The sequence below is a fragment of the Cucurbita pepo genome, chromosome LG18 (genome assembly GCF_002806865.2).
Source record: "Cucurbita pepo subsp. pepo cultivar mu-cu-16 chromosome LG18, ASM280686v2, whole genome shotgun sequence".
In the NCBI taxonomy this organism is placed as follows: Eukaryota; Viridiplantae; Streptophyta; class Magnoliopsida; order Cucurbitales; family Cucurbitaceae; genus Cucurbita; species Cucurbita pepo.
In genome coordinates this window covers 5,574,026-5,589,352 of record NC_036655.1, presented here as the reverse complement: position 1 = coordinate 5,589,352, position 15,327 = coordinate 5,574,026, and the positions used below count along the sequence as shown (strand labels likewise).

Below are 15,327 nucleotides of genomic sequence, written 5' to 3'. Positions count from 1 at the left end.
AACAAACATGAAGATGTTACCAAATTTGTGTAAAAACGGCCCTTTCAAAAAAAATTCAATTATGGGACCGACAGAGTTTTGACTTAGGTTCAAGTTTTACCTTATTCTGATTATGTAGAGAGCGACTGTGGAGTTATTGAAGTGTTGGCTCGCACCAATATAAAGATGATAACTAAGTTATATAAAGAATATGGGGAGGTCAACAACATGTCGTGGAAGGAGATAACGGGTGGAGCCAATGACCCATTAAAACTGCCGTATCTACAACTACATCTCCGAGCGGTGGCTTGTCACTGTTATATTCACTTCTCAAATGCAACAATACCTAAATATTTATTCACTTGTGCATCACAATTCGTCATGCACTATAAGCCTCAATAGAGCCCACGAATAGCGCATAGTTGGGCTTTGGCCCAAGTTTAAGAAGTGGGCCAATATTCTATCTTCCCTAATGGATTTAGTATAAATACGTGGGAAAATGGAGTAAATACTCGGAAATATACTTAAATTTCAATGATAAATGGCCTCTACCTCTAAATACTTGGAGTTGACTATTTTAGTTGTACACTTACCGACACATGAAACATTATGGTACGCAATGTTAGCCATGGTACGCAACGTTAGCCGTGACGCTCTGACCTAACATCTCAATATTATCATTTGTGTAACGCTCAATGTTAGTAGGTATTGTCCGTTTTAACCCGTTACGTATTGTCATCAACCTCACAGTTTTAAAACGCATCTACCAAGAAGAGGTTTCCATACCCGTATAATGAATGCTTTATTACCCTCTCCAACCGATATGAGAATCTCACATTCTGCCCACTTGGGGGCCAGTGTTCTCGCTGACACATCGTCCAGTGTCTGGCTCTAATATCATTTGTAACAGCTCAAGCCCACCGTTAGTAAGTAGTATCTGTTTTAGCCCATTACATATCGTCATCAGTGTCACGATTTTAAAACACGTCTACTAAATAGAGGTTTCCACACTCATATAAAGAATGCTTCGTGTTGAAGATTATTAGGATTGAGTCCCACATTGGTTAATTTAGTGGAAGATCATAGGTTTATAAGTAAGGAATAAATCTCCATTTGTACGAGGCTTTTGAGGAAACCCAAAGCAAAGCAAAGTCATGAGAGATTATGTTCAAAGTAGACAATATCATACGATTGTAAAGATCCATGATTTCTAACATACTATCATAGTCATGCCCTAAACTTAGCCACATCAATAGAATCCTCAAATATCGAACAAAGGGTGTACTTTGTTCGAGGACTCCAGAGAAAGGAGTCAAGCATCGATTAAGGGGAGGCTTATAGTGTACTTTGTTCGAGGAGAGGATTTCGTTCCCTCTCCAACCGATGTGGAATCTCACCGTTTGACTCAACAAACCCAACATTTTATATTACCAAGACTTAGCTTAATCACACAAACCTAACCCAAAACCGAGCTACATCGACAACACCTATAAACGTAGCTTCAAACGTGCTAGAGAACATCATGCAAATAGAGGTTATACATATTAAATCAAGAATAAATCCTCTAATAATGCTACTCTTGATTACCATTCAATCAAAGAACTAGGAACAAATGGAACATATCTCTTAACCTATCCAACCACCTTCGATGATCTATTTTGCACAACGATTCCATATATACAGAGATGGGTTTAGAGTATTAAACACTTGCTTAAGACTTCTAAGTGGCAAAGAAGGATATGCATACAACAACACAAGCCTGATGGGTTACGTAACTAAGATGCAAAATTCTAAAGCTGGTTGATTTCAATTCATGAACTAATTTGGAATAGAATATAAACAACTAAGTAAAGGGGAAGATTAATCACAATTAATGGATAAGCACAAAAATAATCCTACGTTTTTTTATACCAAAATTAGAAAACGTGATCATATTCAACCCTCTATTTATAAGAATCTAACCTACTTGATTTAAAATAAAAAATGGGTTATGTTTACGTTTGCGAGTAATTTAAAAGAATTTGTTCGTGCATATTTTAGTTTAGCTGAGTGATTGAACGAACGATGTAAATGGTTTAAAAATTATTCTTTAACAACGACGACGCCCGCCCATTGATTGATTGATGTATATGAATACGACATTAGTTAATGGGAATTTTAGCTGAAAACCAATGTCTATCTCATGGAATCTATGTCACACTAAGACACGAGCTGTTTGATATTACTAAAAACATAAATAGATTGGGAAGAGTGGATTGGATTCTAGTATAGTGTGTGTTAAATCAGCTTTTGGTTTCTGTCAGCAACAAATATTCTTCCAAATTGGAACACGACCGAGGTTGAGCATCTAAGCATCCACCTTTTTTTTCACCCATGCTTCTTGTTTTCTTTTCCCACATTCTTATTTAGATTAGTTCAAATCACACATCTAGAAGGTCGTCGTCGGCGAACTATTTACCGTTTGAAAGAGAATAAAACGACCTAAAATTCAATTATTCACCATTTGTTCCAATCGCACTCTTGTAAAAGCAAGAGAACGATTGTGCGGTACTTATTTTAACCCAATAACCAGGTTGACATATGCTCGAGCCTCAAGTCACATTTAGGATAAATGTTTTTAGAAAACGTGAGCGAGCAAATATATTGAAAACAACTTGAAAGAAAGCAATGTTATAAGAACAACAACGACTTTAATAGCATATAACCCAGATAGGAAAAAATGACAACTAGTCTATCCTCTATAGTACATTTTGGAGATAGACATGATTTTGGTGAACAGTCATACGTTCTTGTATTGACACAACATGAACTAGTAGAAGTTTATCTAAAACGAAAGCAGGTAAGAGGGGTTTCGGCTATGGACAACACAATATAGACAAACATGATTGAGACATTGATATGTGGCTATAAACAACACGCCTCGGACAAACATGAACGATGATAATTATTGGAGAGTGTGATTATAAATAAATATATGTATAGTTAATGTGAGTTATAAAGGGACTTATGCATGCATGGGCATCTAATATTATTCCAATAAACCTAATTACCTTATAGAATTTGAAGAAACAATAGAAACCCACCACCGCACTCCTTATATAAAGCATCAAAGCCGGGTGCCTAAAACGCAGCCTTCTCCCTTTTGGTCTCCCTTTGGGCTCAGAAAAGGAAACAAAAATGATGGCTCCCATTGAATCCAGTTGCAAGAACAGCCATGGAGATTGCGGCAATGGCGGTAAGAACTACCTGGACCCACCACCTCCGCCTCTGCCGCTTCCTCCGCCGCCACCCGGTGCCGGCGGAGGCGTAAGCATAGTTGCAGATTATGACTTTGCTCCGGCAGCATGAACAAAGAGAGAGTTGCATGATTGCCTCACCGGTAATAAAATACTTTTATTTTCCTTCGAATTAATAATTAGATGTGTCGTCCACTCAGTGGAAATAATTGATGAGTAAAGTAATGAAATTAAAGGATTTTTCTTGATTAATTATGTTTTTTTCTTTTTTTTACTTAGTTTTTATGAGTATTAAATTATGTCAACAAATTTCAAAGTCAAATATAATATGCACACGAGGCTATATTTATCTATCATTTTCACCCCGGGACCACGGAATCAATATGTCAATTTAAAGCTCATGCCATAAATTTAATATTATACTCTACNGTTTTTTTTTTTTTTTTTTTTTTGACTCTCGAATAAATGAATGGATGGATGATGAAAGTCCCATCTAATTTAAGGAATGATCATGGATTTATAATCAAAGAATATTTTCCCAATTGGTATAAGGCCTTTTGAGAAGCTCAAAGCAAAGCTAGCTTATATTCAGAGGTGATCCAGATGATGTAATAACTACGAAAGACTTAAAAGAAAATGAAAATGATTAATTATGCCAACAATGTACACTTTCTTTTTCGAATGCTCGATTATAAGAACTTTAAAATTAAGCGGACTTTGTTTGAAGCAATTTTATATCGGTGACATCTTAATAATTTTTTGCACTCGTGTTAGTGGGGATAATATTCACTTTCAAAAAGCGAGGGGTCGGTAACATTTTAGCCTCCGCGTCAATTTACAAATATTTAAAATATATCTTCTAATTTTTATATATTTGTTATAGAATGTTTTTTTTTTTTAACCAATAATATTTTTGGAACAAACTTCAAAATTAAAAAATCTCAAAATCATTCGAGACCGATTCAAAAGATCCGAATTGGGCCTAATGGGTGATTTAACTCTGTTCAATGACCGTTATGGATCGCCCAAATTGGGCCTCGAAAAGCCCATTCAGATTGGGCCTCAGATTATTTCTAACAATTTTATTATATTATTTAATTTTAGATAATTAACTAAATTTGAGTAAATATTTTTTTTTCTTTTTTTGTGTAATTTATTTTATTTTTATGTTTTTGAATATTTACAAGGTAGGGACAATTTTGATAATAAAATAGGATAATATGGCACGTACAAAATTTAATGTCAAGTAGCCATTATTTCATGGAGATTATGGCAAATGACTATAGATTGAGAACCAGTTCTTAAAATTCATAGACTTTTAAATTAATATTAATGCCACGTAGTTTTACCTGCATTTATTGTTTTTAAAAAAATGGGTCAAATTTGGCTATAACTCGAATAATCTCATCCATTATTTGCTACCAATTAATTACGATTATTTCATATCACATGTCCGTACTGCTTGGGTTAATTTAGATAAAGTAAGTAACAAATAATTAAATATTTAATTCCAAATCCAAATTAAGTTTCTATTGTATCATTCCTTCTAAACTTAGAAACACATTCTCCACATATTTAATATATTTTTTTATATTAAAGTAATAAAATACCCTTAACTTATATGTTACATTTAATACATTTAATACATTTAATACATAGTTTAGTTTCATGAAAATAATAATAATAATTAGTCCCATCAAGTAGCTGAAAATGTGATAAAAAAAATAAAAATAAATGCATAGAGAGAGCTGGGGTTTTAGAAGCTCACTGTCACAGAGAAGATTATGCTTTGTATTATGCATATTTGATGTTCTGGACCACAGGCTATGGCTTAGACAGGAACACCCATGTGCCATTTCAATCTCCTGCACATGCACCCTTACAAAATTATTTTATTTATTATTATTTTTTTTTTTTGGGTTCGATTTTTATTATGTAACCTTTAATTCCTTATGGTTTATAAATATATTTGGTTAATAATACTTACTTATATAAGGAATTTTTATTAATTTTTATAGAATTTAAAAAATAAAATTATGGTTTGACCAAATTGAATAATTTTGAATTATGAAATGAAATACACAAATGTGTCCACGTAGGCACTTTACTTACCAAAATCAACGTCGGTCCTGTTTGGTGACAGCCAGCCAGCTCATTAAAAAATAAATAAAATTAAATGGGAAATATGTAAATTTCAATTGCTTGCATGCATGCAACCGTTCCTATTTCCCATGTAATCATATCTGTAATTCTTGGACCACTTCACCTACACACCATAATTTTTTTTTATTTTTAATTATTCTTTTTTCTTATTGTTTTATTATTAAATTACAAATATTAGAATATATTAAGATAATTAACNGGGGGGGGGGTTATTTAATTTTGAAAAAGAATAATTATGGTATATAATACGAATAATTAATAGATTATTTAAATGGGCCCAGTGGGATGGGTGTCGCTATCTTTGTCTTAATAATGGGACTTAAATCAATTAATGTTGCTCTAAATGACGTGGATTGTGACCACTCTATTCAGCATAATTAATAATCCCAATAATAATTTTTGAAATTAAATTAATGAGAAATAATATCTCATACAAATGACATGGGTGGCGTGGAGGGCACTGTGCAGAGCAACGTCATTCGGTATAACGTTTTTTGTCCACGTGTGTCTAACTGCAGGTTGCATAGAGATTCTGTTTTAGTTTTAGTTTTTTTATTATTATTATAATTTTCTCGATTTTCAACGGATTTTTCGTATTGGAATTAAATTTTAGATGGTTTTTTACGATACATAATTATTATTTCCCGAGGGAATATTTTGGGGGGGGAAAAATAAATAATATTTTGTGGTACTTAAAATCTCTTATATTGAAAAGCAAGTAGAAAGTAGGTGTCTACTACCGTTTATGCACTGTGGTGGGTCCCACTCTCAACTGGTAATTATAATATAATATATTTTATTTTTAAATAAAATATAATTTTGATTTTGAGGGTTTTTAACTGGTTATTTCCCCATTTCCCATGGCTGTTCTTGAAATCCTTCTGTTCCTCACCTCTATGCTTCCTCTACGGCCATCTCTTTCCTCTGTAAATTAATCAATTTAATGGATCCTTTCGATTCCGCCGCCTCTTCCGGCAGCAGCAGCGGCAGTTCCTCCTCCACCGTCACCAAACCTCAAGATATCGATGGCCTTCTCGCCGGCGCTGGTTATAAGGTCCGCTCCTCCGACCTCCACCACGTTGCTCAACGACTTGAGCGCCTTGAATCTGCTATGTTCAACTCTTCCTCTGAGATCTCTCAACTCGCCTCCGATGCGGTCCATTACAACCCTTCCGACATCGCTTCTTGGGTTGATTCCATTCTCTCTGAGTTTAATGAAACGGCATCCTTGCCGTCTGATCTATCCGATTTTCCCGATCTCTTTACGGTTTCTAATCAGACGCCTGGAAATGTTTCCTGGATTGATCCTTGTGTTGCTGCGCAACACCAGAACCTTGCCCAGAATCAGCTAACCGTCGTCACCGCCATGGAGGAAGACTCCGGTATAAAACTCGTCCATATGTTGGTTACTTGTGCCGATTCCATCCACCGTGGCGATTTTCCATTGGCTGGGTCTCTGTTTGTTGAAATGCAAAGTTTGCTCTCTGGCATCAACACCGATTGCGGCATCGGGAAAGTCGCCGGTCACTTCATTGACGCGCTGACTCGGCGCGTGTTCACACCACACGACCCTACCACTACTAGCACCGGCTACGAAAATGAGCTTCTCTATCACCATTATTACGAAGCTTGCCCTTACCTTAAATTCGCCCATTTCACCGCCAACCAAGCCATTTTGGAAGCCTTCGACGGTCACGATTGCGTCCACGTCATCGATTTTAATCTAATGCACGGTTTACAATGGCCGGCATTAATCCAAGCCCTCGCTCTCCGCCCTGGCGGCCCTCCTCTTCTCCGTTTAACTGGCATTGGCCCACCTTCTCCCGACGGCCGCGACTCGCTGCGTGAAATCGGGTTAAAACTCGCCGAGTTGGCTCGGTCGGTGAACGTCCGATTCGCCTTCCGCGGCGTAGCGGCGGCGAGGCTGGAAGATGTGAAGCCGTGGATGCTCCAGGTGAGTCCTAAGGAGACGGTAGCGGTGAACTCGGTTATGCAGCTCCACCGGCTATTAGGAAACAACAACCAGTTCTCCTCCCCCTTGGAAATGGTTCTCGGGTGGATCCGGAGTTTGAAGCCAAAGATCATGACGGTGGTCGAACAAGAAGCAGACCACAACCAAACCGGGTTCTTGGAGCGGTTCACAGAGGCGTTATTTTACTACTCCACCATGTTTGATTCACTCGAAGCTTGCTGTAAGATGCCGGAGAAGGCTTTCGCGGAGATGTATCTACAGAGAGAAATTTGCAACGTGGTAAGCTGTGAAGGATCGGCTCGAGTCGAACGCCACGAACCTCTCGTCAAGTGGAGGTCTCGGCTCCAACAAGCCGGCTTCAGAGCCCTCCATTTGGGATCCAACGCCTTCAAGCAAGCCAGTATGCTGCTAACACTCTTCTCCGCCGAAGGATTCTCCGTCGAGGAGAACGAAGGGTGTTTAACCCTCGGCTGGCACAGCCGCCCTCTTCTCGCGGCTTCCGCTTGGCAAGCCGCACCGCCGATCGACGCAACTCATCCATCCGGAGAAACAGTATAAAATAATAATAATAATAATAATATTATTATTATTATTATTACAAATAAGTGTCATGTAAAATTCTTTTTTTATTACATATATTTTTTTTTTTCCTTCTTTAATTTCATCGAACCCCAAAAAAATAAAAATAAAAAAATAGAAATATATCCATCATATTGCATTAAATTTTAATATAAAAGAGTCAATGATATGGACCTTGGATCTAATCTTCTATTCTTAGAGGCGGTTTAGCTTTATCCATCAAATGGTTTAAAATATTAATCTCAATTAGTACTATCTTAGGGGTACCCTAATTAGTAGGTTAATTATATGTTCCTTTATTAGGGACAACTTGGATAGTGTGCCTTACGTTTCCTTGTACCTAAACTTAACTACATTTCACCAACTATATATATATATTTAATTTTCCAATCTCTACCACCTTATTACATAACAGGGAGAGGGGGCGATATGGTAAAAAAAAAAAAAAGAATAGAGGAGGACCAAAAAGCAAAAGAAAAAATAAAAGTAGTAGTGGGAGTGGGGTTGTGTTGGGGAAAGGTGACCCAGGAAGGGGTGATTGGAATAATAGGGATGGCATGTGGGATTGCCCGACCGTAAAGGAAAAACGGACTCAGCAACGGGACCCCTTCTTCGCGGGTAATTAATTATGAGGGCTGGCTAAAATGGCCGGTTCTAGAAAGGGAGAGGTGTTGGATGAGTGTTTAAGCCACGTTGACGCAGGTAGGGTGTGCAGAAACTGTGTCATCGCCGCAGCTGGCCTGTCCATGGGGTCTTCCACTGACTCAACTTGTGCTGTTTTGCATTACATTTTGGGCCCCTGCAAACTGTTTGATCAAATGTCTAAAACAAGAGGGTTCTCTGCTGCTTCGCTGCCACTCAATCTCATTGGGTTCTGTTTCACAAATACCAAAAACTAATTAAAATTACAATCAAGTCCTCCAACTTTTAAATTTAAACAATTCCACCCAGCAACGGGAGATATAATGGGTTTCATAAAAGAGGAAAGGAAGATGGCTAAGGAAACAGGCTTCCGTAAGTCGGGGGAATTAAGCCGATAAAAAAGCGGGTCAAGTCACAAGAACCTGGACCCGGTAGACCCGGTAGACCCGAGATGTGGCCCTACCAGTCCCTAATTTCACGTGATCCCGTTCTGCGTGCTGACTAAGTCGGGAAATCCCATGGCCCACACTCGAAAAATATTTGCTGGGGACCACCTTTCATCTCTGCATCAGCCGGCACCTCACGTCTTACTAATCTCCCACGTGTCGATAGCGATATTACCACATTTTTCATTTTTTATTAAATTCCCTAAAATTAATATATATATATATATATATTTTTTTTATTACATGGTCCGTTCCTCGTGGGTCAATTTTCGGTGAGAGAGACCCGTCTAGGTCTCAAAGTTGAAAGGCCCATCATTAAGGATGGGATCCTCTGCGGACAAGACTAGGGGTCCTTCCTTCTGCGATCCCATCTTAGGGCCTTTTACATTTAATATTTGACGTTTCTTTCTAATCAAAACAACCATGATTGAACTTTTGAGCAATCATAGATTATGTGGCTCTAATTAATAATTAAGCTTTTTTAATTAACTTTAATCATTGTATTTCAAATTAATAATGGATTGGGAGGCCCAACGTCGGCCCATTATTATAGATATGGGCTTTGTCTTAAATCCAATTGAATATTTTATCTTCTAATTTATTAAAAATACTTAAAACTACAAAATTTATAAATTTATAAAAAATATTGTAATCAAACACTAATTATGGTATAATGAAAATTAAAATTTCAGAATTTCAGAGTAATTTCACTTCTGTTACTCTCTTCACCCTCCTCCGATCCTCTCCCTTTCATCCTCTCATCGCCATTTTCGCCGCCCTCAATTCTCCAGCTACTGCTCCCTGATTTCTCCTCCTCGAAGCTCTCTGACCGCTCTGCGGTGTTCCTCACCTCCGATTCCGGCGAGCTTTGGGTTACCTGCGGTGGTGCTCCTGTGTATAACTGCACCTGGTGATGATGCTGCAGTGATGCGTGATGCAGATGCGGCGTGTAGAAGTGGGAAGGCTGATGGGACGAGGGCGGTGGTCCATACAGGGCAGACGGCGTTGCTGCGCCTGCCGCAGCCGCGTACTCCGGTGGGACCCACAACCCGCCTAGACCAAGAACTACGAGCTGAGCCGCTGGCGGTCCAGATGCTTGTAAGGTTGGACCGGGTCGTCTAGTGTGGAGTCTGTATTTCTGCGAGTATATATACGATAATTAGATATCCAGAAATGATTTTTTNTTTTTTTTTTTTTTTTTTTTTTTTTTTTTTTTTTTTTTTTTTTTTTTTTTTTGCGAATATTTTACTTTGGTTAAAATAACATTTTTGGTGACAAGTGACGTCGTATTTTTAGCTTTTATATATTAAAATATTCAAATTTAATCGTTGTTTTTTCAATAAATTTTCAAATTAGTGTTTATAAATAATTTTAAGTTTCTTCCTATATAAATTAATTAAATAATAATTTCCCTGCAGATATATTATTTTTTATAAAAAAAAAATGGCAATAAACCACTGAATTTAAATTCGGAAAAGCAGAAGAAAAATTACCGTGGGATTTTGTTTTTTACCCACAAAATTTACCTGGAGATGGCTTTTTACTTCATCGTTCGTCAAACCTTCTACTTTCATCAGCTCCCTTATCTGCTTTGGTGTGGCAGCTGTTTTCAATTAAAAATAAATAAATTAATTAATTAATTAACTCTAAAGTCCATCCAATTTTTTTTAATCATAATTAATTAATTAATTAATTAACATCGATATACCTTGAGAACCACCAAGCATCTGAAGTGCATTGACAAATCTCCGGTGCAATTCCGGCGACCAGCACCGCCTAGCCTTCCGGTGAGTCTGTGTCGTAGTTGAACTCGTCGTCGGAGCTAATCCCACCTCCGCCGCTCCATTTTCAAACCTTTGCTCCACCGCCATTACCACCCCACCATCAATAATCTTGTTTTCATTTTTATTATTATTCTTTTCACCTTTCTCCAATAACTCCATTTTCGCCGCCGCCCCTTTCTCGCCGGAGCTCCGATCTTTGTTGAACGGAACAAAAGCTCCATGATTAATTCTTCTTTGGATACAGTTGACTGAATTATTATTATTATTATTATTATCACAATCTTCCAATTTGGAGTGATCAGTAGATGCATTATTATTTAGCGTAGATTGATGTTTGCTTACGTCGCCTGCTTGACTCCAAAGCTGAACTGACGTCATCCAATTTGCCTTATCGGACATCACTGTCTCCGGCTTTTCATCCTCCGCCGCCGTTGCGTTTTTCAGCGGCATGAATTCTTCCAACACTGGCGCCGCCACCGCCGCCGATCCTGTCGTCTTGCAGGCTTGTAGCTGTCTCCTCGACGTCTCCACGGCTAAAACACCAAAACAAAAACAAATTAAATAATTATATATATATATATATATATATATCAATCTGTCATTTAAATTTTCATTTATTTTTCTTCTCCAACTTTCAAAATATAAATTATTATTTATTCTATTTTAATTATGAAATATTTTTTTTTAAGTTTCTTAAAAATAATTATTTTTCCTTCACTATTACTCTCCATTCAACAAATTAGTATTATATTCACGGACCACGTATATTTAATTAAATTAGCCTATTTAAACATAATTTATTACGTCCTTTCTATAGTAAATATTCCTTACCCAATATCAAAGGTCTATATTCTATATTCTCGAAAGTCTCTTACGTCTTTTAAAGTCGGTAAATTAAAATATATATATTTAATTTAATTTTAAAGTGATAAAAGAAAATAAGTATAAAAAAAAAAAAAAAAAAAAAAAATTAAGAGATGGTAATTGGGGATTAAGTTGGGTACCGTTGGTTAAAAGCTGCATGCAAAGTGGAAGCTCCCGTTTGAAGACATCAATTTTGAGGCGCTCTTCCTCAAGGCGAGACAGGAAGTGATGAAGCTTATCATAGGACAAGGAGTAGTCATCAGAATTAGCGCCTAATTCCGTGGATCCCATTAGGAATTAGCCTTAAATAATCAAGCTTTAGCTTCACTAATCTCGATCATGCCTTGCCCTCATAGCAACCAACAAGATAAAAGTGGGCGCTTGGCGCTTGGCGTAGAGAGCCCCCCTTAAGAAAGTGGATGAATGTTGGTTAATGCGAGAAAATGGAAGGATATTGCCTTCTTTTTATGCCTCACTTCCAACGGAATAAAGCATTTTTTTTTTTTTTTTTTTTTTTTTTAAAATTAAACTCTAATTATCGCTAACCCAAAGAACTTTAATGTAGCATATACGGTAGAGAGAGGGATATTTAGTCTATATTCATGAAAGTAATAATAATAATAATTAAATTGGAATTAATTAAAGTTTGGGAATCTTGTGGTTACCTACTTTAATGAAGTGGACTATAAGGTAACAAGATTCTCACTAAAATTTAGACCAACCTTTTATCCTTTTTCGGGTTCTCAACCATATTCTGTTTGGATCTGTGTGGAACCAACCACAGGTCACATTTTCACATTTTTCTTTTTTACTTTCCCATCTTTTAAATAATTTAAATAAAATTACATGCCGATAAGGACTCAATTTAATAGAAAGTTTAAATATCAAATGACAAAGAGAAATCTATGATACAAACCGATAAAAAAATTACAGATTAACTTGTTGATAAAATATTCGTAAAAATATTTGTTTGAGATTCAAATATTTCACAATTAAGATCTGAATGATTTTAAACATATAATTCAAACTATATAAAATTGCAAAAAAAACTTAGTCATTGATAGAAGGAAAGACATTAATGCTTTTTTATTTCTATACTTTCATATTTTAGGAAGATAATTAGTATTATGTAAATGTAATAGTAAATAAATAAAAATCTTAAAATACATTACAAAAAAATATCACAACTTTAAATTATTATACGAAGAATATATAAAATTTGATTTTTGTTTAACATGTATTTTGGAATAATTTGACGAGATCTTTAATTTATATTATGCATTGGATAAAAATTAAATATTAAATATTTAAATGAGTTATTATTTTCTTAGTTTAAAAAAATAATGACGAGGCTTGTGCTACAAGCTCTGACTTTTGTTTTTATTATTATTCGAAAAAGGAAAAGGAGTGAAAAAAAAAAAGAAAGAAAGAGAAAAAAAGAAAAAAGATTCTCCTCGTGACACGTGTCGCGATATATTCGGTTTGAAATTATTCTTCTGAATATCCTTTTTGTCTGGCGCCCACACGCAGGAATATTCCCCTAAATTTTCACTATTTCCCTCCAAATTATATCTTTATATTTTTCAATATTCCGTTGGGTACCCCCACCATAACCCGATAACGACTAACCAATTTTCGAATACATCAAATATCTTAGTAATTAAAAAATATATATATTTTTCTCAATATCACGTGCATGACACGTGTGTTTTAAAATAGTAAAAATAGTAAAATATTAAATATTAAATAAAAGAGTTATCCAAAAGTATAATCAGAGAATATGTATATGTATATATGAATGGTTGTACCAAATTCCTTAATGCACTTAACTTAAAAGATAGAGAATATTTCACCCTTTTAATTGGCATCTAAATTAGAATTTTAATTATTTTTTCATGCGTGGTTTCCTACCTACCATGCTTTTTAATCATCTAGATGCTCGTTGATTATACTTTTTATTTTTTACCTCATTTTAAACTTCGAATATTTCTCCCAAACAGTAAATATACAAAATTTATTAATATTTAAGGAAATAATTTAAAACCTTTTAATTTTGTTTATATTAGATAATTAGTTATAGGGTGAGAAAGAAAAAAAAAAAAGGAGAAAATAAAAGGCTTGAAGAAGAAGGTGTTAAAGAGTGGAGAATCAGAGAATAGAAATTGTGGTCGGCCTCTTGCCAAAAAGATAAATAAAATAAAATAAAGAAAAAAGAAAAAAGAAAAAAGAAAAAGAAAAAAAAAAAAGTCACATGTTGAGTGTTAATGAAGTCTGGAATTTTGAACAATACTCTTCAACGTAAAATCTATATTCCCTTTTTTTTATGCTACACCACACGTGTTTTTTTTTTATTCTTTTTATTATTATTATTATTATTTATTTTAACATGAAACTATATAATTTTAAATCTATTTAATACAATGGTAAAACCTCAAAAATAATTGAATTTTTTTTAGAATTTATTAAACACAATATCAAATAATATACATTATTATATATTTTTTATAATTCAAAAATCAAATATATACAAACACCTATATTTATTATTTAACAATTAATTTATTCAATATCTATAATAAATTGAAGTGGTAATGTAAGACTTGTCTTATAATGTACGGTCAACTATTCTTAACACAAATATATATATATATATATATTATTTTCATTTTGTTAAATATATTTGGAAGGGGAGGCCCATTCAGAAGGTTGCCTTAACTTGGACTAAAGCTTGGGCCGGCCCCACACTTCCAAGTCCAAGTTAAAATTTTATTTTTATTAAAATTCGTAAAAAGTAAAAAACATATTTTTTCTGAATTTTCAAATATATAATATATATATTGGTTTACAATTATAAGAATTAAATATTGAAAATTTATGTTTTGGATGTTTTTTTCCTAAAAAATTTCATTTTAATTAAGAATTTTAAATTTAATAAGAAGCTTATATTATAAGAGAAATAATTAATTTAAGCGTTCAGCCGAGTATAATTGAAAATGTTGAAATTTAAATTTAAATTGTAAGTTTTTAAAATAATAAACTATATATTCAATGAATACCTGGAGAGTATTATACCATTTCTTAGGTTTGTATGTTCAAACCTCTACCTATATATGATGTGTAACATAAATTCTTTTTAAGTTTTTTGAAAAAAATAAAATATCCATTTTTTATTTTATTATTTTTTTTGTCCTTACGTGTTATTTATGTATCAAACGATTTCTAGTTGGTAGGTATTTCAATCGTAAATTCATGTTCAAATTTGGTACTCCTAAATTTATGTTAGTCCATTGTTCCAACCAGAATTCAAGTTCATTAATGACATTCGTTCTTAGTACATTCATAAAGAAAATTAATTATCATCGAACAAATCATCAATAGTGTTAAATATTATTAATTGTTCAGAATAGTAGCTAAGCTAATATTTTTAGCTTTACGTCAAAAGTGATTTTGAGACAATCTAAACGGATCAAGAGCTAAACATTTAGAAAAAGAAATAAATAAAAATAATGTTAGTTTTTAAATATTAAGAATCAAAATAGAAGTAAATACAAAATTGTTAAATTGTTTGGAAAACTCATGAATTTAAATATAATTTAAGTTAAACCTAGGAGAATAAAAATGTAATTTTTTTTAATTAAGAAAAAACGAAGAGAAAATTTCAA

At 34.3% G+C, this 15,327-nt stretch overlaps 2 protein-coding genes across 2 annotated transcripts; one reads left to right on the top strand and one right to left on the bottom strand.

Annotated features, from left to right (window-relative positions):
- The first annotated feature begins 6,211 nt into the window (after nucleotides 1-6,211).
- Nucleotides 6,212-7,964, top strand: LOC111780722 (DELLA protein SLR1-like). The gene has a single exon (XM_023661203.1). It carries the CDS (start codon nucleotides 6,322-6,324, stop codon nucleotides 7,906-7,908), a length of 1,587 nt encoding a protein of 528 aa, XP_023516971.1. The 5' UTR covers nucleotides 6,212-6,321; the 3' UTR covers nucleotides 7,909-7,964.
- Nucleotides 7,965-9,654: 1,690 nt separating this feature from the next.
- LOC111780246 (myb family transcription factor EFM-like) lies at nucleotides 9,655-12,085 on the bottom strand. Its single transcript, XM_023660596.1, has 4 exons — nucleotides 11,806-12,085; nucleotides 10,726-11,334; nucleotides 10,544-10,620; nucleotides 9,655-10,155 (listed from the first exon to the last, which is right to left on the bottom strand). The coding sequence occupies exons 1-4, from the start codon at nucleotides 11,954-11,956 to the stop codon at nucleotides 9,706-9,708; spliced, it is 1,287 nt and encodes a 428-aa protein (XP_023516364.1). The 5' UTR covers nucleotides 11,957-12,085; the 3' UTR covers nucleotides 9,655-9,705.
- Between the last annotated feature and the right edge of the window lie 3,242 nt (nucleotides 12,086-15,327).